The 27848-nt window shown below is 42.5% G+C and overlaps 1 protein-coding gene across 1 annotated transcript in view; it reads left to right on the top strand.

The window, feature by feature from the left end:
• The window catches only part of LOC140495762 (FERM domain-containing protein 7-like), a 67949-nt gene that overhangs the window by 35788 nt on the left and 4313 nt on the right, over positions 1 to 27848 (top strand). The window contains exons 6-12 of the mRNA XM_072594838.1: positions 8336 to 8433; positions 11968 to 12082; positions 19347 to 19494; positions 21165 to 21260; positions 21354 to 21520; positions 25500 to 25568; positions 27073 to 27136. Coding sequence (XP_072450939.1) covers positions 8336 to 8433; positions 11968 to 12082; positions 19347 to 19494; positions 21165 to 21260; positions 21354 to 21520; positions 25500 to 25568; positions 27073 to 27136 — 757 coding nt within the window. The remainder of the gene's footprint in view (positions 1 to 8335; positions 8434 to 11967; positions 12083 to 19346; positions 19495 to 21164; positions 21261 to 21353; positions 21521 to 25499; positions 25569 to 27072; positions 27137 to 27848) is intronic.

The raw sequence follows: 27848 nt of genomic DNA, 5'->3' as shown, positions 1-27848 counted from the left end.
AGCACTTGATGTTACTTCAGTACTTAGTATCAAGTGATAATCCATCTGATTAACTGGATCAAAGAGCAGGTGAACAAGATATAACGTCCACTTCCCATAAATGAAGCCACTTTCATCATTGGCTCTAGGAGCACCGAGTTTTCTTTATTCCAATTATTTGCAGCAGTTTTTTTTAATGACTTTGTTGTCATTCATTTGGAATTCTCAAATTAATGTTCTCTAATTACAGTAAATGATTCCAGAATGACACCATTGCTCATGATAAAAAGGCAATTAACGTGATGCTTAAAAATCAGGTATGTTTCAGCAATTGCCTTCGGAGGTTGAAAGTACATGAGCTGATTGCTATGTACATGAGTGAGCTAATTAATTGGACTTGTGCTCTATATTACAGTAGACATTCAATGCCCTCTCATTTTCTTTTTTCATGACATTCCACCCAAATCTATGACTTCTTCCATCTAGAAGAACAAGTACCCTTCAAGCCTCCCACCATCCTTACTTGGAAATATATCGCCATTCATTCAATGTGTCTGCATCAAAATCCTGATACTCCCTCCCTAACAGTTATGTGGGTGTACGTACACCCCATGGACTGCAGCAGTTCAAGAAGGCAACTTATTATCAGCTTCTCAAAGGGAATAGGTAATAAATATTGGTCCAGCTGGTGGCATTAATGTCCTCTAAAATAATAAAGATAACAGATAGAGCTTCACTTATTTGGACTGTTGTCTCCATAGATTCATAGAGATATACAACACAGACACAGATCCTTCTGTTCAACTCAACCATGCTGACCAGATACCCCAAATAAATCTAGCCAGTATTTGGCCTATACCCCTCTAACCCTTCCTATTCATATACCTATCCGATACCTTTTAAATGTTGTAATTGTACCAGATGTCACTGCTTCTTTGAGCAGCTCATTCTATACACACACCACCCTCTACATGAAAATGTTGCCCCTTAGGTACCTTTTAAATCTTTCTTCTCTCACCTTAAACCTGTGGCCTCCAGTTTTGGACTCCCCAAACCCAGGGAAAAGATCTTGGCTATTTACCCTATCCATGCCCCTCATGATTTTATAAATCTACATAAGGTCACCTCTCAGCCTCTGACACTGCAGGGAAAACAGTCCCAGTCTATTCAGCCTCTCCCTATGGCTCAAAACCTCCAACCCTGGCAATAACCTTGTGGATCTTTTTGAAATCTTTCAAGTTTCACAACATCCTTCCTATAGCAAGGAGACCAGAATTGAATGCAGTGTTCCAAAAGTGGTCTAACTAATGTCCTGTACAGCCGCAACATGACCTCCCAACTCCTATACTCAATGCACTGACCAATAAAGGTAATCATACCAAAAGCCTTCTTCACTATCCTATTGACCCGTGTTTCCAATTTCAAAGGTCTATGAACTTACAATTCAAGGTCCCTTTGTTCAGCAACACTCCCCAGGAACTTAGCATTAAGTGTATAAATCCTGTCCTTATTTGTCTTTCCAAAACGCAGCAACTCACATTTATCCAAATTAACTCCATCTGCAAACATCTAGACCCATTGGTCCATCTGATCAAGATCCTATTACACTCTAAGGTAATCTTCAGGTTACTATTAATGTGCAGTATTTATATATTATCCCATTCTCTTTCCACGTTGTCAGAAATATGACTATGTAATCACGGCTGACATTTCCAGTGAAATGTCAGAAGTGTCATTTTACCAATGAGTCTTTAAACTGAGACCCCATCTTACCTCTCAGATGAATGTCAAAAATCTGTATTCATCTGTCCTCTCCTGACCAGTATTTATCTCCCAAACAGCACTAGTTAGACAGTGATCTTTCTCAATGCTATTAGTTGGACCTTTGTATACACTAACTGGCTGCTGCACTCTCTACGTTGTAGTAGTGACGACATTCCAAAAGTAGATAATGACTGCTCAGCATTAAGGGACATGCTGAGTTGTGGAGGACGTTACATAAATACAAGATCTTTTTGTTCCTCAATGTAAGTAATTAAAACAAATATGTAGGCAATGTTTTATTGGTGAAACATTGATATTCTATACTATAACTTATTTATAACTTACATGCAGCTCCTCAACATCAATAATCTGACACCAGAAGCCAAAGCAACTCAACTTTACTTCCGCTTATAGTTTGTGGCTGTTGATTTTGAAGGGAGCTTTTGTTATGGAGTGTAGGTTTGCTCACTGAGCTGTAGGTTTGATATCCAGTCGTTTCATTACCTGGCTAGGTAACATCATCAGTGGTGACCTCCAAGTGAAGCGAAGCTGTTGTCTCCTGCTTTCTATTTATACGTTTGTCCTGGATGGGGTTCCTGGGGTTTGTGGTGATGTCATTTCCTGTTCGTTTTCTGAGGCGTTGATAGATGGTATCTCGATCCATGTGTTTGTTTATGGCGTTGTGGTTGGAGTGCCAGGCCTCTAGGAATTCTCTGGCATGTCTTTGCTTATCAAAAGCACCAAAATAGAGGAAGAAAAAACAATGATCTCATTCGACGTAACAGCACTGTTCACCTCCATCAACATCGACCTGGGAAAGGAAACAATTACCGCACTTTTAGAAGAGACCATCACACACACCCCAACCACCATCAATCACATTACCAACGAAAACATCATGAAGCTAGTGGACCTGTGCCTCATCACTCACTTTACCTTCAACAACATAATCTACAAACAAACCAACGGCACACCCATGGGATCTCCGCTATCAGGATTCATAGCAGAAGCGGTAATGCAAAGGCTAGAACAAACAGCCCTACCAACCATCAAACCAAAAATCTGGGTCCGCTACGTAGATGACACTTCTGTCATCACAAAACGAAACAAGATAGAAGAGACATTTAACATCATCAACAACACCCTCACAGGCATAAAGTTCACTAAGGAGGAAGAAACCGACAACAATCTCGCATTCCTGGACGTCACAGTCGAAAGAAAGGACAACGGAGAACTACAAACCTGCGTATACAGAAAACCGACAAACACTGACCAAATACTTAACTACACCAGCAACCATCCCAACACACACAAATGAAGCTGTATCAGAACACTATTCCAACAAGCCACCACACACTGCAGCACAGACGAACTTCAGAAAACAGAGGAGAACCACTTATACAACATATTCAAGAAGAACGGATACTCAAAAAATACAGTCCGCAGATTCCTCAGGAACAAACCACGACAAGCAGACCAAACACAGCCAGAAACCCTAACCACCTTATCATACATCAAAGAAGTTTCAGAAATGACAGCCAGACTACTAAGACCCCTCGGAATCCTAGTAGCACACAAACCCACCAACACTCTCAAACAAAAACTAACAAACTTAAAAGACCCAGTACAACCCATGGACAAAACCAAACGTCATCTACAAAATTCCATGCAAGGACTGCCACAAACACTATGTAGGACAAACAGAAAGAAAGTTAGCCACTAGGATACATAAACACCAGCTAGCCACATAAAGACACGACCCTCTCTCCCTCGTAGCCCTACACATGGATGAAAAAAACCACCATTTCAACTGGGACAACACATCTATCCTGGGACAGGCTAAGCAAAGACATGCCAGAGAATTCCTAGAGGCCTGGCACTCCAACCACAACACCATCAACAAAAACATAGATCTAGATACCATCTATCAACCCCTCAGAAAATGAACAGGAAATGACATCACCACAAACCCCAGGAACCCCATCCAGGACAAACATATAAATAGAAAGCAGGAGACAACAGCTTCGCTTCACTTGAGGTCACCACTGATGATGTTACCTAGCCAGGTAATGAAACATCTGGATATCAAACCTACAGCTCAGAGAGCAAACCTACACCCTAAACCTCAACTTGAGCTACAAACCTTCACAAATCTTGCAAAAAGCTTTTGTTACATTGATGGATTCTGGATGGGTATTCTAAGCAAGAACACTAATATCCATTAGTATCAAAAGTGGAACTATTCACAACTGTCAACTATGATGCAAGTGATGATGTTTCCTCAGAGTCAAAAGGTTATGGCTTCACCTACATCTGTGTGCTGTCCCTCAGTACCACCACAATGTTGCTTGTCTGAAATCCAGTATTGGACGAAAAGAAATTCCCATTAATTGGAGTCACTTCCATCAGTTGCAACTACGAATCCGGAGCTATCACTTCCATCCCTCTCCATGGGTGTTGTCTGAGGCTGAGCCAAATTGCTCACTAGAATCTATCCAACATGACTAGAACTAATATCAATGTGTTTCTCCCATATAAGACTCTTAAAGACAACTATTTGTGGAACTGCTGACAACATGTATATCCTAAAAGGAGTAAAAATGCATCAGTAGACACATTCTATGTGTATGGCCTTAGTTCAGTGCCTGAGGCAAACTTCTAACTCCTTAATCCAGTCAATCATCTGCTTCCATCTCCACAACCCTGCTCTTATTCTAATACTAACTCTCGCCCTTGCTCTAGAGCAGCGTTTGCCACCAGGCCCAAATAGTCCAAAGCTTTTCAGTTTGGCTTCCCTCTTTGTAGACTCAGCTCCTCCAAATCTCTGCTGTCCCTATCTGACACCAAATCCTGGTCACCCTTCACTGCCACATTATGGAGGAATTGTCCTTCCAATGGAACAGTAAACTGAGACTTCATCAGTCAGCATGAGGCTATTTTAGAGAAGAGCAGGATGTTTCTGATACTTGCTAAAAATGTGTTGCTGGAAAAGTGCAGCAGGTCAGGCAGCATCCAAGGAGCAGGAGAATCGATGTTTCAGGCATAAGCCCTTCTTCAGGAAAGCCCTCCTGAAGAAGGGCTTATGCCCGAAACATCGATTCTCCTGTTCCTTGGATGCTGCCTGACCTGCTGCGCTTTTCCAGCAACACATTTTCAGCTCTGATCTCCAGCATCTGCAGTCCTCACTTTCTCCTGTTTCTGATACTTGGCCATTTACCAACACTTGAACTCATTGCTTTGGTTAGAGATGTAGTATATATGTTTGAGCCAGGCAGAGTGTCTCACTGGTCTATTACAACTGAACCATTAAGACTGTAGTCAGTTTTCTTTTGGTAAAACCCACTGGATGTGGGTGAAAACCTGATCATTACCACTCAGCAAATGCAATATGAGAGCTGTCAACTCCGTTATTAGAAGGAAAGAGTATTTCGCCTTTATTGTATGGAGCACCACTGTGAATAACATCCTGTCACCTGCACTTAGAATGTGTCTGCTGATGCATTTTTACTTTTTTTAGGATATACATGTTGTGAGCCGTTCCACAAACAATTGTCTTTAAGAGTCTTAAATTGGAGAAACACATTGGTATTAGTTCTAGTCATATTAGATAGATTCTAGTCATGTTATACAGATGCAGTGCACAGCCAGCGAACATTCAGCAGTGATATCTTTGCAGTGGTTTGTAGTTCAAAGCAGCACTATGTGGATACATTTTTATCCCAAAGTATTTTAGTTTGAAGATAGCTGTAGGTGCTGGGAGCCAATCATTGTACTGCTAAGACTGCAGGAATTCACAGTGAATGAGCTCTATGTCCTAATATCTTTACTTGCTCAATCACAGCCTACCCTTCATCATAAGGTCTGAAATAGAGATGTTGCTGATGATTGTACCATGTTCCATTAATTCTTGAAGAAAACTGTTTTCATGCGCCCAAGCCCTGGGCAATATTCAGGCTTGGTTTGATAAGTGGCAAGTGCCAGGGAGTTAACCATATCCAACAAGAGAGAATCTAACCATCACCCCTTGCCATTCAATGGAGTTACCACCACTGAATCCTCCCCCTCTCAACATCTTTTCAGGTATCATTAACCAGAAACTGATCAGGGCCAATCATATAAATAGTTTGGCTACAAGAGCAGGATAGAGGTTAGGAAGCCTGCAGTGAGTAACTCGCCTCCTGACTCTCCAAAGCCTGCCCATCATCTGCAAGGCATGAGTCAGGATGGTGATGGAATACTCCCCACTTGCCTGGATAGATGTAGTTTTAATGATACTCAAGAACACAGTAACCCAAGGACTGCAGCAATTCAAGAATGTATCTGACTATCACCTCCTCAAATGCTATTAGGATTGGTCAAATGCCAAATCAAGCACAGTGTGATTCCCTATTGTCATATAGAAGAAACAGTAGCTAATTTTTACACAGCAAGCTCCCACAGACAGCAATGAGGTAATAATCTGATGATTTGCTTTAAATCATGTTGGTTAATGTTAAAATATTGATCAAGGCAGTTGGTGAACTAATTTGTTTTCTTCTTCAAACTGGGCTACTAGGGTTTGTTGAAATCAGTCCAGTGGCCAAGTAGGGATTTGGTTTAACATCCAATCTGAGAGACAGCACCTCTGAGAATGTAGCACTTCCTCACTGCTACATGAAAGTATCCAGATGGAAACGTATAAGCTCTGAAGGAGGCTTGCCAAAGTGGATGCGGAGAGGGTGTTTCACCTGGTGGGAGAATCCAGAAAGATCGGTTACTCAGCTGTGGCATATTTAAGGCATAAATAGAGGGAATAGGCTTCTCTCAAAATAGTGAATGTTTGGAACTCAAAGAAAGGTGGAAACAGAGTCCTTGAATATTTACACAGCAGATGTAGATAGAATCTTGGTAAGCAATGGGGTGAAAGTGACCAGGGCTCCAATTAGATAATGATCTTATTATTTGTTGGGGCTGGATGGCCCATTGTTACTCCATATTCAGAGCCTGAAACTGTGCTCTCTTAACTTAGAGGGGAAAGTGAGGACTGCAGATGCTGGAGATCAGAGCTGAAAATGTGTTGCTGGAAAGGTGCAGCAGGTCAGGCAGCATCCAAGGAACAGGAGAATTGATGTTTCGGGCATGAGCCCTTCTTCAAGAATGAGGAAAGTGTGTCCAGCAGGCTAAGATAAAAGGTAGGGAGGAGGGACTTGGGGGAAGGGTGTTGGAAATGCGATAGGTGGAAGGAGGTCAAGGTGAGGGTGATAAGGTGAGGGTGATAGGCTGGAGTGGGGGTGGGGGCGGAGAGGTCAGGAAGAAGATTGCAGGTTAGGAAGGCGGTGCTGAGTTCGAAGGATTTGACTGAGACAAGGTGGGAGGAGGGGAAATGAGGAAACTGGAGAAATCCGAGTTCATCCCTTGTGGTTGGAGGGTCCCTAGACGGAAATGCGGTATTCTTCAAAGACCGCAATTTCCCCCCAGACGTGATCGACGATGCTCTCCACCACATCTCCTCCACTTCCCGCTCCTCTGCCCTTGAGCCCCGTCCCTCCAATCACCACCAGCACAGAACCCCACTGGTCCTCACCTACCACCCCACCAACCTCCACATACATCGTATCATCCGTCGTTATTTCTGCCACCTCCAAATGGACCCCACTACCAGGGATATATTTCCCTCCCCTCCCCTCCCCTATCAGCGTTCAAAAAAGACCACTCCCTCTGCGACTCCCTTGTCAGGTCCACACCCCCCACCAACCCAACCTCCACTCCCGGCACCTTCCCCTGCAACCGTAAGAAATTCAAAACTTGCACCCACACCTCCCCCCTTACTTCCCTCCAAGGCCCCAAGGGATCCTTCCATATCCGTCACAAATTCACCTGCACCTCCACACACATCATTTACTGCATCCGCTGCACCCGATGTGGCCTCCTCTATATTGGGGAGACAGGCCGCCTACTTGTGGAATGTTTCAGAGAACACCTCTGGGACACCCGGACCAACCAAACCAACCACCCCATGGCTCAACACTTCATCTCCCCTTCCCACTCCACCAAGGACATGCAGGTACTTGGACTCCTCCATCGCCAGACCATAGCAACACGACGGTGGGAGGAAGAGCGCCTCATCTTCTGCCTAGGAACCCTCCAACCACAAGGGATGAACTCGGATTTCTCCAGTTTCCTCATTTCCCCTCCCCCCACCTTGTCTCAGTCAAATCCCTCGAACTCAGCACCGCCTTCCTAACCTGCAATCTTCTTCCTGACCTCTCTGCCCCCACCCCCACTCCAGCCTATCACCCTCACCTTGACCTCCTTCCACCTATCGCATTTCCAACGCCCCTCCCCCAAGTCCCTCCTCCCTACCTTTTATCTTAGCCTGCTGGACACACTTTCCTCATTCCTGAAGAAGGGCTGCCTGACGTGCTGCGCCTCTCTTAACTTAGAGACAAGATCCACTGCTGACCCACATTCAATGGGCTCAATGGCCTCTTTCTGTTTTGCACTTGCTGCGAGATGCCCAAGGGGGAGTCATTAATGTCCTTCCCGCCTGTCTGTCTGAGTGCTACAATGCAATTGGCCAGAGCTATTCAAACTGATCTTGTTACTTCTGCAGGTATCTCTTTGCTCAGCAAATCAAACGGGACCTGCTTGCTGGAAGACTTCATTGCAATGAGAACAGTACTGCACTGTTACTGTCTCACATCATCCAGGGTGAGTGACGGCTAAATTTACCCATCCAATGGAGTTCAAAAGAAGGCTAAATGTTTCACTGAGAAGTGGACTTAATCTGGGATCCCTGCTGAAAACTGCAGTAATATACTTGTTATTGTTAAATGGATAAGTGCTTCAGATTGATGGTATTGCCAGATGTATATGTATTTTCACTGCCTCACTGAGACTGGTAGCTTGAATTCAGAATTCGGCCTGTGGATCTCCATATGCCATAACTGTGGGTGGCCTCTTATTAATAGAATCGTGGAAATCTCAACAGCACAGGAAGAGGCTATTTGGCCCATCGAGTCTGCACCAATCCTCTGAAGAACACTGTCCACCCACCCTATGCATGTAACCATGTATTTACCATGGCTAACCGACCTAGCCTGCTCATTCCTGGACACTACAGGGCAATTTAGTTGACCAGTGGGGCCTGAGGCTTCCAGAGAAGTAGAGCCTGAGGCTGTCATCTACTCCCCACCAGGTTTCACCGAGCAACCATGTCATCGTCAGCCCTCATGTGTTCCTCTTCCAGCCTCAACAGATGTGACGTCTGAGCATGGCCGACAGCCTTTCTGCTTGGTGCCTCACTTTGGGTAAATGCTAAGCTTCTAAACATGGCCATGAGAGGAAATTTGTGTGACCAGACTTCATCAATTCACAAGAGCAATATCACAGGTTTTGCAAAGAATAAAACAACACAGGAGCAGGCCCTTTGGCCTTCCAAGCCTGTGCTGATACATTTTGCCCTTCCATACTAAAACTGTTTTCACTTATCCCTCTCTTCCCATCATATTCATGTATTCATCCAGGTGTTTCTTGAATACTGCTTCTTGTGACTGCTTCCACCATCTCCTCTGGCAGTACGTTCCAAGCACTCACCACCCTTGGTGTGAAAAGCTTGTCTCACACATCTCTTTTAAACTTCCTCTTCTGAATCTTCAACCTGTGTCCCCTAGTAATTGACCCCTCCACCCTGGGAAAAAGCCTCATACTTTCCACTCTATCCATGGCCATTCATGATCTTATAAACTTCTATTTGCTTGGCCCTCAACTTCCTGCATTCCAGTGAAAACAAACCCAGTCTATTCAAACTTGCTTCACAGCTAAAATCCCCCATACCAGACAATATTCTGGCATACCTTTTCTGTACTCTCTCCAAAGCATCCACATCCTTCTGGTTGTGTGGTGACCAGAACTGTACGCAATATTGTACGTGTGGCCTAAATAAAGCTCTACAAGCTGCAGCATCATTTGTCCATTCTTATACTCAATGCCCCTACCTAAGACAAGCATGCCATAGGCCTTTTCTTTCTACATTACCCACCTGCACTTCCACCTTCAGTGATCTGTAGACCTGCACACCCAGGTCCCTCTGCATATCAATACTCCTAAGGGTTCTGCCATTCACTGTATAATTTCCACCTGTACTTGACCTTCCAAAATGCATTACCTCACATTTGTCTGGATTAATCACCATCTGCCATTTTGATCTCAAATTGATCTATATCCTACACTAATCCTCCTCACTATCCACAACACCACCAAGTGTTGGTTCTTTCCTTCTTTGATTGCTGCTTGACTCTCTGACTGACCGAAACTCATACAACATGGGCGGATGAATGACATCCCAATGAGAAAGAAGTAGAATGCAGGCTTAACTGCTGTCATGACTGGTCTCTGGGTGAGGTCTGCAACTCAACATGATCCTGGGTAAGGAAGGATGAACCAGCTCCCCATCATTATTCACCAACCCAGCCCCTCGACTGGTTGCAACAGGTTTCATTTAAAAATATTTCCCTCCCTTGTGGATATCCATCTCCCAGACTGAATGTACTTATGTTTTCAAAGGAGCCAATTTAACTAGGCTTCCTTGAGATTAAAGAAGGAGTGAATTCATTAGCTAGTAAAATGGGAGATAAGGAATGAAAAGGCAAGACCAAACATACACACTTTAGAAATGCGAGGTAAGTCCAAATAGTAAAAGCAAAATAAAAGAATATACAAATCAGTCTTCGGTTTATCCATGATGAATTAAGGTGGATGGTTCCATTAACACTCACTTTGGCAGTTGAGTTGTTGGTTGGGCAGTGAGCTGAATTGAATCTGTTCAGTTTCCTTTAACAATGAATATTCTGATGATCTGTTTTCAGCATTTAGACCGATAAAAAGACTTTGTATCTCTTTACCTGTGCAGGCAGGGTCATTCGATGGAAACCCTCAGGTGTATCCCTTTACAGCATTGGTTAGCACAGTGTAACCTAAACCACAAGATAGCACACTAACACACAGAGACCAAGGATTGCAGTTAGTTTATAGCCTGCTTTCTTGTGTGTTCTCGGAAGGGTAAAACTCAAGCATGTCTTTCATCCAGAATATCCCTTTTTTCAAAACATATCATGTCTGCAATCTAGAATGCACACAAGATCACAGTTCAGTTTTTGAATGGAATGTCTGAAGCTGTCTGAAGGTCCGTTGACATTCTTCATGTGTGACATTCCAGATCTACATAGGGTTTTGGACAGTCACTGCATTCTTAACCATATTTTGGCATGTATGTCTTTCTTTTAAAAATAAAATGCATACCATACTTAAACGTTCAGTATTCATAAGCAATTCAGAGCTGTGATCCATTTTCATGACACAATATAAAGAATAACGATATTTCTCAGTCTGAATTAGGCTCTATACACCGACACTGTCAACATCAATATCATGCAAACTTTCCAAGTTTCTCTTCAATACAACATGCTGATGTGGAACTATATTATTCTTCCTTAACTGACACTGGATCAATATCATGAAACTTGCTGTCTAACATCACTGAGTGTAAAAGGACTGCAGCAGTTCAAGAAGACAGCTCACCACTACCTTCTCCAGGTCAATTAAGACTGGGGAAAAATGCTTACTCTGCCTGTGAGTGATATAGTGAGAGGGTGAAAGAGAAGAAATAGTGCTCCTATATGCTTATAGTTCTGATTTGATAAGAATGTTAACTTGGGTAACAGTGTCCAGAATTATAGAATCTCCAGAGTGTGGAAGCAGGCTATTAACCCTTCAATGCCCTGAACAGCAGCCCACCCAGACCCACCCTGTAACGCTGCATTTCCTATTGCTTATCCACTTCGCCTACATATCCCTGGACACAATAGGCAATTTACCACGGTCAATTGATTGAACCTGCACATATTTGGACTGTGGGAGGAAACCCACACAGACACAATGAGAATGTGCAAGCTCAAAACAGACAGCTCCAAGGCTCGAATAATTCCAAAGTCCCAAGGGCTGTGAGGCAGCAGTGCTAACCACCGAGCCACTGCTACCCCACCATCTAGTGGATGAAGTGAAATTAGCTGTTCAAAGAGTACCTTTCCCAAACAGACCTCACACATGTTGAGCATTACATCTACCTACCCTTTCTTAAACTGTCAGCCCAAATTAATACACCCATTCTATAGTGTAATAATTTATCTTTTACTTCTTACTTGCTACATTTATTTTACCTCACCTGTCCTCTTTTCTATCTTGAAGCTGAAGTTGGTGATTTTGATGAAGAACTGGACCAAACGCATTTACAGTCCAAGGTATATGTTCCAAACCAGGAACGGCTAGTACACAAAATAATGAACTTTCACCAGAAGCTCATGTAAGTACACAATATAATGAACAAAGTATTGTAGAAGTCAACAGAAAGTGATATCTTATTGGTTTTGATTGGTGCTGAAAAAGTCACTTTTCATGTATGAGCTTTTCATCTATGATTCTTGTTGCCAGGGTTGGAGGGTTTGAGCTATAGGGGGAGGCTGAATATGCTGTGGCTGGAGCGTCGGAGGCTGAAGGGTGACCTTTTCGAGGTTTATAAAATCATCAGGGGCATGGATAGGGTAAAAAGACAAGGTCTTTTTGCTGGGGTGGAGAGTCCAGAACTAGAGGGTATAGGTTTAGAGTGAGAGGGGAAAGATAAAAAAGGCAACATTTTCACACAGAGGGTGGAGCATGTATGGAATGAGCCTCCAGAGGAAGTGGTGGAGGCTGGTAATATTACAACATGTAGAAGGCATCTGCATTGATATATGAATAGGGGAAAGGTTTAGAGAGGTATGGGCCAAGTGCTGGCAAATGGGACTAGATTAGGTTAGGATGCCTGGTTGACATGGATGAGTTAGACTGAAGGGTCTGTTTCCATGCTGTACATCTCTATGACTCTGTGACAATTTGGAATTATTACCAAAGCAACTGCAAGGCAACATTTAATTTTTTTTTCTTCTTTTTTTCCTTTTAGAGTGAACAGAACCTCTGACATTCCTGTTTACTTTTTTTTTAATGTCTGAACACTCCCGTTCTTTTTTTTTTGTAGTAGTTATTTTTCCCCAGCACCCATGGTGTGTGTGTGCAGGTGCAAGGCAACATTTATAGCATGTGAGAGGCGAGTGCTGATTGGTTGGAAAGTGAGGTCTGATTGGTTGAGGGGCTGCCACAGAAAATGGAGGTGTTAATAATGACAGAAGTTAACTGCCAAGTTTTGTTTAAATTTTCAATCTCACAGGTTGACTCTGGTTAGTCCTGAGAAATGAGCCTGGTTTAAAACTGAATTAAAGTTTGGCAATTAACTATAGTCATCATAGCATTCTCTACAATAGCACCTCTACCAATCAGAGTCCACTTGCCAACCTTTCATCACTCTCCTCTCCTCATTCATTGAAAGTTGTTTCACCTTTACTTTGGTAATTTTGGAAGTTATCCTGATAAATAAAATATTTTGATTAAATCAGCAATATTTCAATAATATTGAATTTCTGCATTACCAAATGACCATTTACAATTCAGTTGATAGTAAATGAATTTAGCAATACAGTGCAGATATGTTAGGCTGCATGTTCTCCTTTGGTGCTGTAACAGTTCTGTGATTATATGATCATATGATTATCTGTCCAACACCAGCATCTCCAAATCATGATTATATGACTTATCTTAGAGTTAGAAAATTAAGAACTTCAGACTTAACACAAACATTTGAGCATATAATTGGCACTGACACTTGAGGACATTACCGAGGGTGTGCTAGACTGTCTAAGATGCAATCTGTTGGATGAGATTTCAAATTTGCTCTCTCATGTGGATGTCAAAGAATATTTTGCAAAGTGCAGAATTTCAGGGTTCTGGTCAATTATCACACTTCAATTAACACCGTGAGAAAAACAGATTAACGCTTCACTTATCAGACTATTATTCATGGGCTATTGCTATTTCTAAACTGGATTATTGTGTTTATCTTCATAAATCTTCAAAAATAATTCACTGAGGATTCTGAGACAGTTGATGTACTTGAAGCTGCATGAAAGATGCCTGGCAAAGTCAATGAACACGTGAAGGTCACTAAACAATTGGAAGCAAATTATTTCATTTATTTACTTATATACATTGAGCACTGACTTGAAGGAAATTTTATTCACTTCATCTTTTGAAATCTCTGCCCCAGAGAGCTGTAAGTGCTCAGATGTTGAATTGTTCAAACCTGAGATCGATGGACTTTTGGGCATCAAGTGATATATTGGAAAGATACAATTGTTGAAGGAGTTGCATGACCTTATTGAATGGCAAAGCGAGTTCAAGTGACTGCAGGGCCAGATATTACTTCTGATTCTGATTTTCCTCTATTATTTTTATTTGGTTGGACAGTATGCAAGGGTCAATTCATGTCACTGTCATTGGGGAGGATCAGTTTTATATGCTCTTTGACAAGATGTAGCAAGTGGGGCAGAATAAAAAAGATACAAAAGGCCTGACCAATCCCATCTAATTGCTCAATGCAATCATGAACAAGTGTGGGTCAGTGGTTCGTATCGCTGCCTCACAGCACAGAGACCTGGATTTGATTCCAGTCTCAGCTGATTGTCTGTCTGGAATTTGCACGTTCTTCCTGGGTCTGTGTGGGTTTGTTCTGGTTTCCTCCCATAGTACAAAGATGTGCAGGTTAGGACTGGCCATGCTAAATTGCCGATCGTATGCAGTGATGTGCAGGTTAGGTAAGATTAGCCACGGAAAATGCCAGATTACAGGGATTGGGTGGGATGCTCTTCAGAGGGTTAATATGGACTCAGTGGGCTGAATAGCCTGCTTCCACACTATAGGGATTCTGTGATTTTATGTTCATAGACGACCATTGTTGGAATGTGGTGACATTTTCCACCTTAACCAGAAGGTGGCATCAGATTCAGCTAGTACCTTCACAAGTCCTGTGATTTGCTTTGTTTTCAGTCTATGTAATGATAAGTGATAGTGGAACAGGTACTGTTGTTAGATAACAAGAAGGGTTTTTCTGTATGATAGTAATTGCATTTGATGAGGAATAAATATGAGAACCTTAAGGAGTTGATACAGATACATCTGCTCCTTCCAAAAACTGGAGCAGAACTCCTTGCTTTCACCTATATACTGTGCATGTGATATCAGGAAATTGGCTTGAGTGAATGTAACATGAACATTAACCCATTGAGAATCATTAGCTTATTCAATATCATATGCACACTCCTTTGCTGACTCCCCCCACAGGTAACCCATTTTATAATTATGTATATAACCACATTACATTCAGCACAATCCCAACTCCCCCATCACTCCCCCAACGCCAACGTTTGTCTTCACAAATGAAGGCAGTCTGAACGTTTTACATTTTTCTCAGAATGCACTTTATTCTGACTTGGAAGAATTGTTGGTGTTTTACTGTCATATTACTTGTGGAGATTGAGTGTAGTTTTGGCAGTGCAGTGTCAAAGGTTGTTTCTGTACTGTATGGTTCTATAATTTTTGATGACTGTTGGTCACTTCTCTATCAGAAGATCATTTGCCTCTCGGAGATCCTTTGTACGGGACATGAGTCATTGTAGACCTTGTTGTTGGTCCATTACCTTAACCAGAAGACCATTTATCTCATGAATTTCCTTTGCAAAGGAACTCTTCCCTGGTCAATCATGTAGTTGCCTCATAATTTCATCTGGGGGGGACGCTTAATCTTTTGTATATGCATCTTCAAAGACAATTGATATGTTTAAACAAATTCTTTCTTGTAATCTCCTAGAATTTTGAAATACTTTTCTAGTTGGAGGAAGTCTTTTTCTTGTAATAACCCAAATGTTTAGACCAGACAATTTGTTCTTTTTGACTATTTCTTTTTGTGTAGAATAGAATAGAATATCCTTTAGTTTCATATGTTCTCAAGTACAGAAGTAAGGAGTGCAGTGAGACGTTTTACAATGGCACCTCTCACCTAAGTACATATCTTAGATACAAAAGAGGAATAAAAGGAAAAGTAGTTGCTTACTTCACAGTGTTTAAAGATTAAGTTGAAAATAAGACATAGTCAAAGGATTGACATTTCAATCAAGTAAACAAATTTCAAATAAACATTACATTGCAGCAACTCGGCACAGGGGCTTTCACACATGGTATCACCACCAGCACCATGCCCCAGTCCAACAACTGTCCTTGCACAACTGCATGCCTTCAGTTCACTCCATACCAGCTTTCAGCTGCTCCAAGGTGAGTTCCAGGACAGCTTCCCCCACGCCAGCCTCCACCCAGGACTGGCTCTTCACTCCAGCTGCTGTTGCAGGACAGTTTCCCCATGCCAGTCACTACTCCGGGACAGCTTCCTCATATCGGCCACTGCTCTGGGACTTTTGGCAATAGTGAGCATTAGTCTGGGTCCTATGGAGTCAGATACAGTTCATCTCCCTTGAGTTGTTGATGATGCTGGACATCTTCAGTTGTCTTTCATAGTTAGGATGAAATTGATTTCTCACACTCTCAGTTGCTCACTCAACACTACCTTTGACATCGGAATTGAAGAGTCTTAGTGCATCAAGTTGTCCATCAGAGTGTTCTGCTGCCTAAACAACATATTGTTGAAGATTTCTAAATGAGCTCATTTGGATTGTACTGCTCATTCTTGTTCTCAATGTTGGCTTCTTTTCCAAACCTTGCTGAGTTCTATCTTCTAACTTGTTGCAGATCAGACAAGCTGATCTGATTCCTATGTACAGGAATGTTTTCCAGATTGGCTTTGTGCTCATGAATTCCATATTGAGTTTTGAAACCTTCAGTCTCTTTTCAGATCTTTGGCCATCTTATCATTGACTGAGCCCTGTTTGCATACCTGGCAACGCCTAAGTATCTCTGATTTATTATTGACAATAATTTTAATTTGACCTTCCTGAAGGGAACATGAACTGACTAATCTTTTGTCATCCATTAGTAAATCATCCATGATTGTGAAATTCTGGCAGTGTTCAAAGCAAGTGTTGTCAACTAACTCATTGGAGTTTGGTCTGGATATCCCTAAACAGAGTCATATAGCATGGAAACACACCCTTCATTCCAACCAGTTCATGCTGAATATGATCCCAAACTAAAAATAGAGTCATAGAGTAATTGCATAATGATGGTAAATAGTTCCACAGCTTTGGTCACTCTTGTTCTTGTTGAAGTTGTTTGTTTAGTTGTGTTTTTTAGCATACTTCTTGGATATATGAAGCATTTCTCATGTAGTAAATATCAACAGATTCTTGCCATTTTTGGGTTGTGTCAAGAATCTAGCAAATCCAATTTTCTTTCCCTTTGATTAGCTGCTTGAAAAAGCATTTATTTCTGGACCAGTTGTTCTCTGGAGGCAGTCAAACTCCTTCAACTATCTTAAGGAAGTTGAAATTGTGGTACTCATACAGGTTCAAAAGTGATGCTGTTTAATGATGAACAACCTACACACTTTCAACCCTCTTATGTATGTAGTAATGTAGTGTAACTTGTAGCTTTTCTTTGCTTCTACCTGTTAAGACACCTGAAAAGACACTTTTTTGTTTGTATTTGTGCTGTTTTTCACAAATGTATTCCCCTTTCCTGTGAAGATCGCTAACTTATTACCTAAAGCACTCACATACTCCCTAAAGAGCCTCCTTCACTCGGATCTCTGCATTTTCTAAATGTTGCTGGATTTACTCTCCATTCCTAGCCCACACTCTTGCTCAGTGCTTCTTACCAGCTTCAAAATGAAGTTTTGCATTTGGAGTGCTAAGCTTGATTTTTTGTTGCTTTGAGAATCAACTGCTCTCTTTCCCTTTTCGTAATCAACTTTAACTGCTTGCCTGTGTTTTCTTGAAGTGGTAATGCTCTAAAAGTGCTAAATAACTTGCTTGGCTTTTTTTCTTCTTTTCTCCTGGGTTTTCTTAATTCTTTTCACATGGTCATGCTCAGTTTTGAACCACTGTGGTGTTTTCTTTGATGAACACTACTGGAACCTTGTGGTATTGGTAGATGGGACCTGTAAGTAGTACTCGGTAAGGGCGGTTTCAAATAGTTCGCTGCCTCCAATTTTCCTTTGTCTTTGTTTATCTTGGCCCTGTCTGGAGGTTACACCACTGTAGAATGTGAACAGATTGGTATTAGGGATCAAAAATGCTCTTGGGATCAAAATAATTACACTTCAATTTGGTTAAGCATGATTATCAGGAATTCAGGGAGCTGGTACAAATATATCTGCTCCCTCTGAAAGGTGAAAGGGAATACCTTGTTTCTATTCAGGAACCATGCCTTGCACACAATCTCCTCCTCAGTCATGATGATGATGACTTCCAGCGAAGGCAGAATTCAAAGTGCAAAGTGTGTCAACCCTTTCAGGCACATACAATGCTTCTGGATGGTGAAGGTTAATCATCTCAGTCCAGTGCAGGTCTGCAGGACCCCCTCAGGGTAGTGCCTTAGCCTCAACCATCTTCACTTGCTTCATTAAAGTCCTACATCATTAGATCAGAAGTGGATGTGACTCTTGATGATTGCACAATGTTCAGAACCATTTCCAGTTCCTCAGCTGCAGAAGCAGTCCAAGTTCATTTGCAGCAAGACCTGGAAAATATTCAAACTTGGGCTGATATGTGGCATATAACATCCATGCCACACAAGTGTCCGGCAATGAATAGCTCCAAAGGAGAGAATTTATCTATCTCCCTTGACATTCAATGGCATCTGAATGTCCCCTCCATGTCCCATAGCATCCTGACTGAGAACCATGTCATCATTCCTTCACTGTCACTGGATCAAAATTCTGTAACTCTGTCCCTAACAGCTCTGATGTGTACATGCACCAGATGGTTCTAGAAGGTAGTTCACCACCACGTTTTCAAGGGTAATACAGAATGAGCAAATATTTTGGCCCTGTCAGTGAGGCATCTCATAATGAATTAAAAATTGGAAGCACCTCCATATTCACTTCACAGGAAGTCCTGGCTTCAACTTTCGAAGGTGACTAGGGATGGCCTATAAAGACTGGCCTTATAATTTTCAGCCACATTTGAGCATGAACTGACAGAAATCCTCTCTGCCGCACCAAAATTGTATTGTCCTGTTTACCAGGTCAATACACACACAAAACATTTCGATCGAGCTTGGATGTGGAATGGTCATAACTTTCAAACCCATGGGGGAAAGCACGGTGGCTTAGTGGTTAGCACTGCTGCCTCACAGTGTCAGGGACTCGGGTTCAATTCCTGCCTCAGGCGACTGTCTGTTTGGAGTTTGCACATTCTCCCTTTGTCTGTGTGGGCTTCCTCCGGGTGCTCCGGTTTCCTCCCACAGTCCAAAGATGTACAGGTCAGGTGAATTGGCCATGCTAAATTGCATTAGTTAGGTGCATTAGTCAGGGGTAAATATAGGGTAGGGGAATGGGTCTGGATGGGTTATTCTTTAACAGGTCAGTGTTTGACTGAAGGGCCTGTTTCCATAGTGTAGGTAATCTAATCAATCTATTTTGAGTGTAATATTCTATTTGCAACAGGCAATCCCAAAATTTCAGGATTTCTGTAGGTCATAGTGAGGCACTTTGTTCATTGTTGATGAATAAATATTTGATCTTTGCACAGAGGGTTAACCTCAGCGACCTCTGACCTTCGCCTTCTCGACACGGCACGGAAACTGGAGATGTATGGTGTCAGGCTCCATCCAGCCAATGATGGTGAAGGGACACAGATCAATCTGGCTGTTTTACATATGGGCATATTGGTCTTTCAGGTAGGTTAAACCCAGTGAATGGTGTAAGTTATTTTGAAGAGAAAGGTACCTCACATGTGACATGAATTGCCTTGAGTCTCTGACCAGAATGTCATTATTACGTTAGATGTTCCTGTGTTTCATTATGTAGAGTAGCTTTCTGTTCAGGCTGTTTGTAGCCAAGGTCAATTTTCATGGAAACCAGATGAATCAGACATGGTTGGATTCTAAAACACTGGCACAGATCCTAGAGTCCCATGGAAAGAAAATGTCATGTTTTCCTGTTATCCAACAAGGACCAATTATAAATCTTGAGTTGAGATGGCCAAAACACCACTGGAACCCATGCTGATACATTCAACTGCTGTGAACCTGTTCAGTGTTAGCTTCTCACATCCCAAGCTTACAACCCATTGAAAACAGCCTTTTAACTCAAGTCTGTTATGCATCCCTTATTTCTTCACATGACAGTGGCTCTGCCTTCATCTGTAAATGCTAAAGTTCCCTCTCTAAATCATTGACAAGCAAAAGATGAAAGGTTATGAGGGGCAGAGGAGTAATCAAATTGCCGTGACGACATTGAATGGCAGAGCAGTCAAAGGGCTGAGTGGTCTACTTCCCAATTTGTAAGTTCACACAGCTTTTGTCCCACACGACTCTCTCTTCTCAATTTAAGTGCATTGAGTATTGGAGTTGGGATGTCATGTAGCAGTTGTACAGGAAATTGGTTCAGCCATTTTTGGAATAATGCACACTATTCAGGTCTCCGGCTATAGGAAGGATGTTGTTCAACTTAAATATTTCAGAAAATACTTACAAGTATGTTTCTGGGATTGGAGGGATGGAGCTATGGCGAGAGGCTGAACAGACTGGGGCTATTTTCCCTGGTGCTGCAGGGGCTGAGGGTTGACCTTCTCGAGGTTTATAAGATTATGAGGGGCATGGATAGGGTGAATAGTCAAGGTGTTTTCCTCAGGGCAGGGGAGTTCAAATCTAGAGGCCATAGGTTTCAGGTAAGAAGGGAAAGGTTTAAAAGGTATCTGAGGGACAACTTTTTCAGGCAGAGGATGGTGCGTGCATGGAATGAGTTACGAGAGGAGGTGGTGGGGTGGGTAAAATTACAACATTTAAAAGGCATCTGAATGGGTTTATGAATGGAAAGGTTTAGAGGGATATGGGGTCTAGATTAGAGTCGTGCTGGAAAAACACAGCAGTTCAGGCAGCGTCTGAGGAGCAGTAAAATCAGCATTTCAGGCAAAAGCCCTTCATCAGGAAAGGGCTTTTGCCTGAAAAGTCAATTTTACTGCTCCTTGGATGCTGCCTGAACTGCTGTGTTTTTCCAGCACCACTCTAATCTAGACTCTGATTTCCAGCATCTGCAGCCATTGTTTTTACCCTTAGAGGGTTATGGGCCAAATGCTGGCAAATGGGACTAGATTAAATTAGGATTTCTGGTTGGCATGGACAAGGTGGACTGAAGGGTTTGTTTCCGGACTGTCCAACTCTGTAAGTATTATGACTTTATGTCTGCTCAAAATCTACCTCTTTGCCAAAATGTTCGGTCACCTGTGTCTAATTACCTCGCTAAGCTGCACTGAAGTACCCAGGGAGTTTGACTACAATAAAGGTCTTTTACAAATACAAGTTGTTGGTGTGATAGGTTAGATTTAAAGTTCCAACTCTCATTCCAGGGCAAGACAAAGATCAATACATTCAACTGGGCCAAAATACGCAAACTGAGTTTTAAGAAGAAACATTTCTTTATCAAGCTCCATTCCAACATTTTTGTAAGGTTTGCTTTTACTTCCATCATTGCTTGACATTAGCATGCATCAAGTGATTCTTTGTCTAATAACACTTTCTCTGTCCAACAATGACAGACCGCCTCATGCAAGGACTCCTTAGAATTCCTGATGGCAAGTCGTAATGCGTGCAAGCACTTCTGGAAGACCTGTGTTGAATATCATGCTTTCTTTAGGCTTCCTGAAGAACCCAGATCAAAACCCAAGCCCATTCTTTACAGCAAAGGATCCAACTTTCGATACAGGTACAGGGGTACTGTGGAGAATTCTCCCCAGGTATAATGTTCCTTGTTGCACTGAAGTATCTCATTATTTACTGAAGTTAAAATCAATTGTTCAGGAACAAGTCTCATTTTGTAATATCAGACATATGCTTTTGCCTCAGATTGGGTTAGATTAGATTCCCTACGGTGTGGAAACAGGCCCTTTGGCCCAACAAGTCCACACCGACCCTCCAAACAGTAACCCACCCAGACCCATTTCCCTCTGATTAATGCACCTAACATTACGGGCAATTTAGAATGGCCAATTCATCTGACCTGCACATCTTTGGACTGTGGGAGGAAACCGGAGCACTCGGAGGAAACCCACGCAGACACAGAGAGAATGTGCAAACTCCACACAGACAGTCACCCAAGGCTGGAATCAAACCTGGGTTCCTGTGCTGTGAGGCTGCAGTGCTAACCACTGAGTTACCATGCTGCCCCAGCTACAGTTCAAGTCCCACTCCTGAAAGTCAGAAATGTTATAAAGTTTACATTTCAGACCTGTGCAAAGATTATACTGGTTTGATGTATCAGGTTTATTCACAGTCTTTTAACATCTATCACACACTTTGGGTCCAGCTTCCAGCTCTGCCTAGTGCTCAGTAGCAGCGGTGTGTACCATCTACAAGATGCACTGCAGAAATTCAGGGAGCAGACAGCACCTTCAAAACCCACGACCACTTCCATCTGGAACAAGATGGGCAGCAGATACATTGAAACAGCACAGGTTCCCCTCCAAGCCACTCCCCATTCTGCAAATAAGTGGCAGATGGAATACAATAAGAGAAAGTGTGAGGATACAGTTTGGTAAGAAGAATGGAGTTGTGGACTATTTTTAAACAGGGAAATGAAGCACAGAGGGATTTAGAAGTCCTATTTCAGGTTTCTCTTAGAGGTTAGCATTCAGATTCGGTCAGCATTTAGGAAGTCAAATGCAACGTTAGCATACATTTCATGAGGGCTAGAATACTAGAGCAGAGGTGCACTGCTGAAGCTGGCTTTGGTCAGACCACATTTGGAATATTGTGGGCAGTTTTGGGCCCCATAACTAAGGAAGGATGTGCTGGCTTTGGAGGGAGGTCCAGAGGAGGTTTACAAGAATGATCCCAGGGATGAAGGGTTTGTCACATGAGGAGCAGTTGAGGACTCTGGGTCTGTACTCAGTGGAATTTAGAAGGATGAGGGGAGATCTCATTGAAAAGTGTGCAAGATATGTCTCCAGCTGCAGCCCCCTGGAAGCCTGAGTTTCTGGACACTGGGGACACTGTCTGGGGATACTGTGGAGCATGTGCAAGGGGGAGAGTATCATGGATAGTAGATATAGAGAGGTGGTCACACCACAGACTCAAACTCCACAGGCAGGAAGGGAATGGGTGACCACCAGACAGAGCAGGAAATCAAAGCAGGCAGTGCAGTAATCTCCCGTGGCTATCCCCCTGGAAAACAGATATACCATTTTGGATATTGTTGAGGAGAATGGCCTCTTAGGGGATAACAACCACAGCCAAATTCATATTTTCTTTGACGAGGTGACACAGGCAGTGGCTGAGGGTAGTGCTGTGGATGTTGAATATTTGGATATTCAGAAAGCACTTGAAAGGGAGTGACATGGCAGGTTGGTTAGAAAGTTAGGAATGCTTGGGATTGATGGATGCTTAGCAGCATGGATTGGAAGTTGGCTAAAAGACAGCAAACAGATGGTAGGTATAAATGGGCATTTCTCAGATTGGGTTTGAGTTGAAATTGGTGTTCTCCAAGACTTGGTGTGGCACCTTCTTTTTTTTTTCTGATTTATATAAATGATTTGAAGATGGGTGTTGAGAGCAAAATCATGAACTTTGCAGATGATACTAAGTGAGAGAGAATAGTGAATTGTGAGGATGATGCTGAGTGACTTCAGATGGACATTGACAAATTGGCCGAATGGGCAAACATCTAGTAGATGAATTTCAATGCAGAGGAATGTTAGGCAATGCATTTTGGTGGAACAAACACAGTAAAACTATACAGGCTCAATTGTACAACTTTGAGGGGAGTACAGGACCAGTGTTCACATGCATGAATCTCTGAAGGTGGCCAGGTAAATTGAAAGAGTTGTTCAGAAGATTTATAGGATCTTTGGGTTTATAAGTAGAGGCATATAGTTTAAAACCTTGACAAATCATTGGTCAGACCACAGTTGGAGTATTGTGTTCAGTTCTGGATGTTAAGGAAAGGATGTTAAAGCCCTGAAGAGAGTGCAAAGGTGATTTACTAGAATAATCCCAAGAATTAAGGATTTTAGATGCAAGGAAAGATTAGAGAAATTGGGCTATTTCTCCTTGGAGTAGAAAAGATTAAAAGGTGACATTATGAGGCGTTCAAAATTGTGAAGAATTTTGACAGGGTAAAGAAGGATATTCTGGTTCCACAAGTTGGTATATTAGTAAGTAGGGTTCACAGTTTCAAGATTGTCAGCAAGAGAACTAGGAGTGAGATGAGGAGAAACGTTTTTTTGTTAGAGAGTTGTCAGGATTTGGAATGCGCTGGCTGACTGAATGGTGGAGGCGGATTCCATGGGAGGTTTTAAAAGAGAATTTTTAAATATGTATTTGAAAATGGTGAAGTTAGAGAGCTACAGAGATAGGGCTGGAGAGTGGGACTAGCTGGGTAGTTCTTTCAAGAGCCAGTGCTGACAAGATGGGTCAAATAACCTCCTTCTGTATTGTAAATTTTTATGATTGTATATGATCCAGGTTAACACTCTCTCAGTACATTACTGAAATGTCTTTCAGGAGACATATTAAACCAAAGCATTGTCTGCCCTTTCAAGTGAACTTAAAGTGAACTTTCAAGTGAACTCATCAGCCACTTATTGTGGCTGACGAGGGAAGTTAAGAACATATAAAGCTAAAAGAGAAAAAGTATAACATAGCAAAGATAAGTGGGAAAACGGAGGACTGGGAAGCTTTTAAAGAACAACAGAGGATTACTAAGAAGGAAATACGCAGAGGAAAAATGAGGTACGAAGGTAAACTGGCCAATAATATAAAGAAGGATAGTAAAAGTTTTTTAGGTATGTGAAAGGCAAAAAAATGGTTAAGACTAAAATTGGGCCCTTGAAGACAGAAACAGGGGAGTATATTACGGGGAACAAAGAAATGGCAGAAGAATTGAATTGGTACTTCAGAACTGTGTTCACTGGGGAAGACACAAGCAATCTCCCTGAGGTAACAGTGGCTGAAGGACCTGAACTTAAGGGAACTTATATTTGCCAGGAATTGGTGTTGGAGAGACTGTTAGGTCTGAAGGTTGATAAGTCCACGGGGCCTGATGGTCTACATCCCAGGGTACTGAAGGAGGTGACTCGAGAAATCGTGGATGCGTTGGTGATTATTTTCCAGAGTTCGATGGATTTGGGATCAGTTCCTGTGGATTGGAGGGCAGTGGAGGCCCAGTCTCTGGATTCAGTGGTGGCACCAGGGACCCAGGTTTGATTCCAGCCTCGGGCGACTGTCTGTGTGGATTTTGCACATTCTCCATGTTTCTGCGTGGATTTCCTCGTGGTGCTCCGGTTTCCTCCCTCAGTCTAAGGATGTGCAGGTTAGGTGGATTGGCCATGCTAAAATTGCCCATAGTGTCCAGGGATGTGCAGGCGAGATGGGTTAGACATAGGATGTGGGAGGGAAGCGGGTGGGGAGTACCTGAGTGGGAATGGTCTTCGGACAGTCAGTATAGGTTCGATGGGCCAAAGGGCCTCTATCCGCCCTGTAGGGATTCTGTGATTCTATGACCTCTCCCTGCCATCCTGCCTATTATTTTCCTCTAAGGCAGAATCATAAAAACAGAAGGTCTCTTTATTATTCACATTTCTTTGAGAGTTTGATGCGCACAAAGATGTTCAAACGAAGCATACCTAGGTCATGAAAGGCGATATATAAAGAGAAATTCTTTCTTTAACTTTTCTCTCTTATTTCAGTGGAAGAACGCAAAAGCAGCTGGCTGAGTATCTTAGCAAAGGAGATTTTAAGAAAGTGCCATTTGAAAGGTAATGTTCAAGACACTGTCTGTCTCAAAATTCAGGATCATCACTTATTTCCTCCATAACATTATGATGTGGAAGTGGAGATGCCGGTATTAGACTGGGGTGGACAAAGTTAAAAATCACACGACACCACATTATAATCCAACAGGTTTATTTGGAAGCACAAGCTTTCGGAGCAATGTTCCTTAGTCAGGTAGCTACCTGATGTATGAGCAGTGCTCCGAAAGCTTGTACTTCCAAATAAGCCTGTTGGATCAAAACCTGGCATTGTGTGATTTTTGATTTTAATATTGTGCTGATCACTGAACCAGGTCAATCCATCCAGCACAGTGAGGCTCCACATGACCCTCCCTGTATCAACTTTATTCATCACAACTTATCACCATAGCCTGCTCTTTCTTTCTCATTCATCTACTTACCTGGCTTCTCCTTAAAGCCATTTGTTCTGCTTCAAATACACCAGATGATGGTGAGTTCTACCTTCCTTATTCTCTGGGTGGTGTTTGCTCCTCTTTAGATTATAATGGTCTATCAATTGTAATAGCAGTGGCTCACCCTCACAGAGCCAGGGATCTGTGTTCGATTGCAGCCTTGGGCGACTGTGTGGAGTTTGCGCATTCTCCCCGTGTCTCTGTGGGTTTCGACCGGATGCTTCAGTTTCCTCCCATAGTCTAAAGCTGTGCAGGTAAGGTGGATTGACCATAGAAAATGCAAGGTTGCAGATAGGAGATGGATTTGGGCGGGATGCTGTTTGGAGGATTGGAATGGGCTGAATGGCCTGCTACCACACTTCTCTGAACTTCGATGTGTGTAGTGTCAGTTTGCCCTGAGTCAGAAGATTGTGGAATTGGGAGATATTTGAACTGGCTGTGTAACATTTGAAGGATTCATACTTACTGAGTCTTAGGTGGAACAAAGACAAACCCTTCAAGGTCAGGGATGGATCAGGGATCTTGTTGCAAACATCATTGTCTGATGTTCATCCCTCAAGTAAACGTCACCTTAGCCACTTACGTTGACTTCTCACCTCTGAGACATGACTTGGAGGTGCCGGTGATGGACTGGGGCGGCCAAAACTAAAAATCACGTCACACCAGTTTGTAGTCCAAAAGATTTATTTGGAAGCACTAACTTTCAGGTTGCCACTCCTTCATCACACAATCACCTGGTGAAGGAGCAGCACTTCGAAAGCTAGTGCTTCCAATTAAACCTGTTGGACTATAACCTGGTGTGGTGTGATTTTTAACCCCTGAGACAGATACCTTTCCATTCAAAACTTCCAAAATGTGAGACAGTATTCCTGTCTGGCCCTCCAGTGCAGCACTGAGGGACTGCTGCTCTGTTAATGGTGCATCCTTCAGATGGGAAGATAAACAGAGGATCTATCTCCCCTCTCAAATGAACATTAAAGATCCTATGGAATTATTTTGAAAAAGGGGAAGACATGATGTTTATTTGAATGCTGTGCCTTTATGATGCTGTTTGTCTTTTCATCGGTGCTTTTCAGGAGGCCTGGTAATGTACAATCTGAGGAAGATTCATCAGGAACAGGCCTTGAGCTGGGGTTACAGGTCAGTGATGTAATGATTCTAAAATGACTGTGTTCTCAATTCACTCTTCTATTAATAAATTGCTTCAAAAATCATGACTAAAAGATCAAACATGAGAAAGTGAGGACTGCAGATGCTGGAGATCAGAGCTGAAAAATGTGTTGCTGGAAAAGCGCAGCAGGTCAGGCAGCATCCAAGGGGCAGGAGAATCGATGTTTCGGGCATAAGCCCTTCTTCACAGATCAAACAGCCAGATCAGATTCTGATGCGTTGAGTTTCTGTCATACTGTAACTTCAGTGTAAGAGCCAAATTGGGCCAAAGCTTTTGTTCTTGGGTACAAACTTGAAATTAAACCCAAAGAAACATGCATTGCTTTCATTTTACCAGTGTTAGGGTTAGTGGTGGGTGTCTCTTCCCAAGGATGGGGGATTTCAAGACTAGAGGACATAGTTTTAAGGTGAATGGAGAGAAATTTTAAAGACATGAGGGGCAAATGTTTTATACAGAGGGTGGTTTGTGTGTGGAATAAACCCCCAGAGGAAGTGCTAGATATGTGTACAGTTACAACATTTAAAGGACACTTAGATAAGTAGATGAATTAGAAAGGTTTGGATGGATATGGGCCAGGAGCAGGCAGGTGGAACTAGTTTAGTTTGGGATTATATTCAGCATGTTCTGGTTGGACTGAAGGGTCTGTTTCTGTGCTGTACGACCATGACTATATGTTCAGGA

This window comes from Chiloscyllium punctatum, chromosome 25 (genome assembly GCF_047496795.1).
Source record: "Chiloscyllium punctatum isolate Juve2018m chromosome 25, sChiPun1.3, whole genome shotgun sequence".
In the NCBI taxonomy this organism is placed as follows: Eukaryota; Metazoa; Chordata; class Chondrichthyes; order Orectolobiformes; family Hemiscylliidae; genus Chiloscyllium; species Chiloscyllium punctatum.
This window is presented reverse-complemented; position numbering and strand designations above follow the sequence as displayed.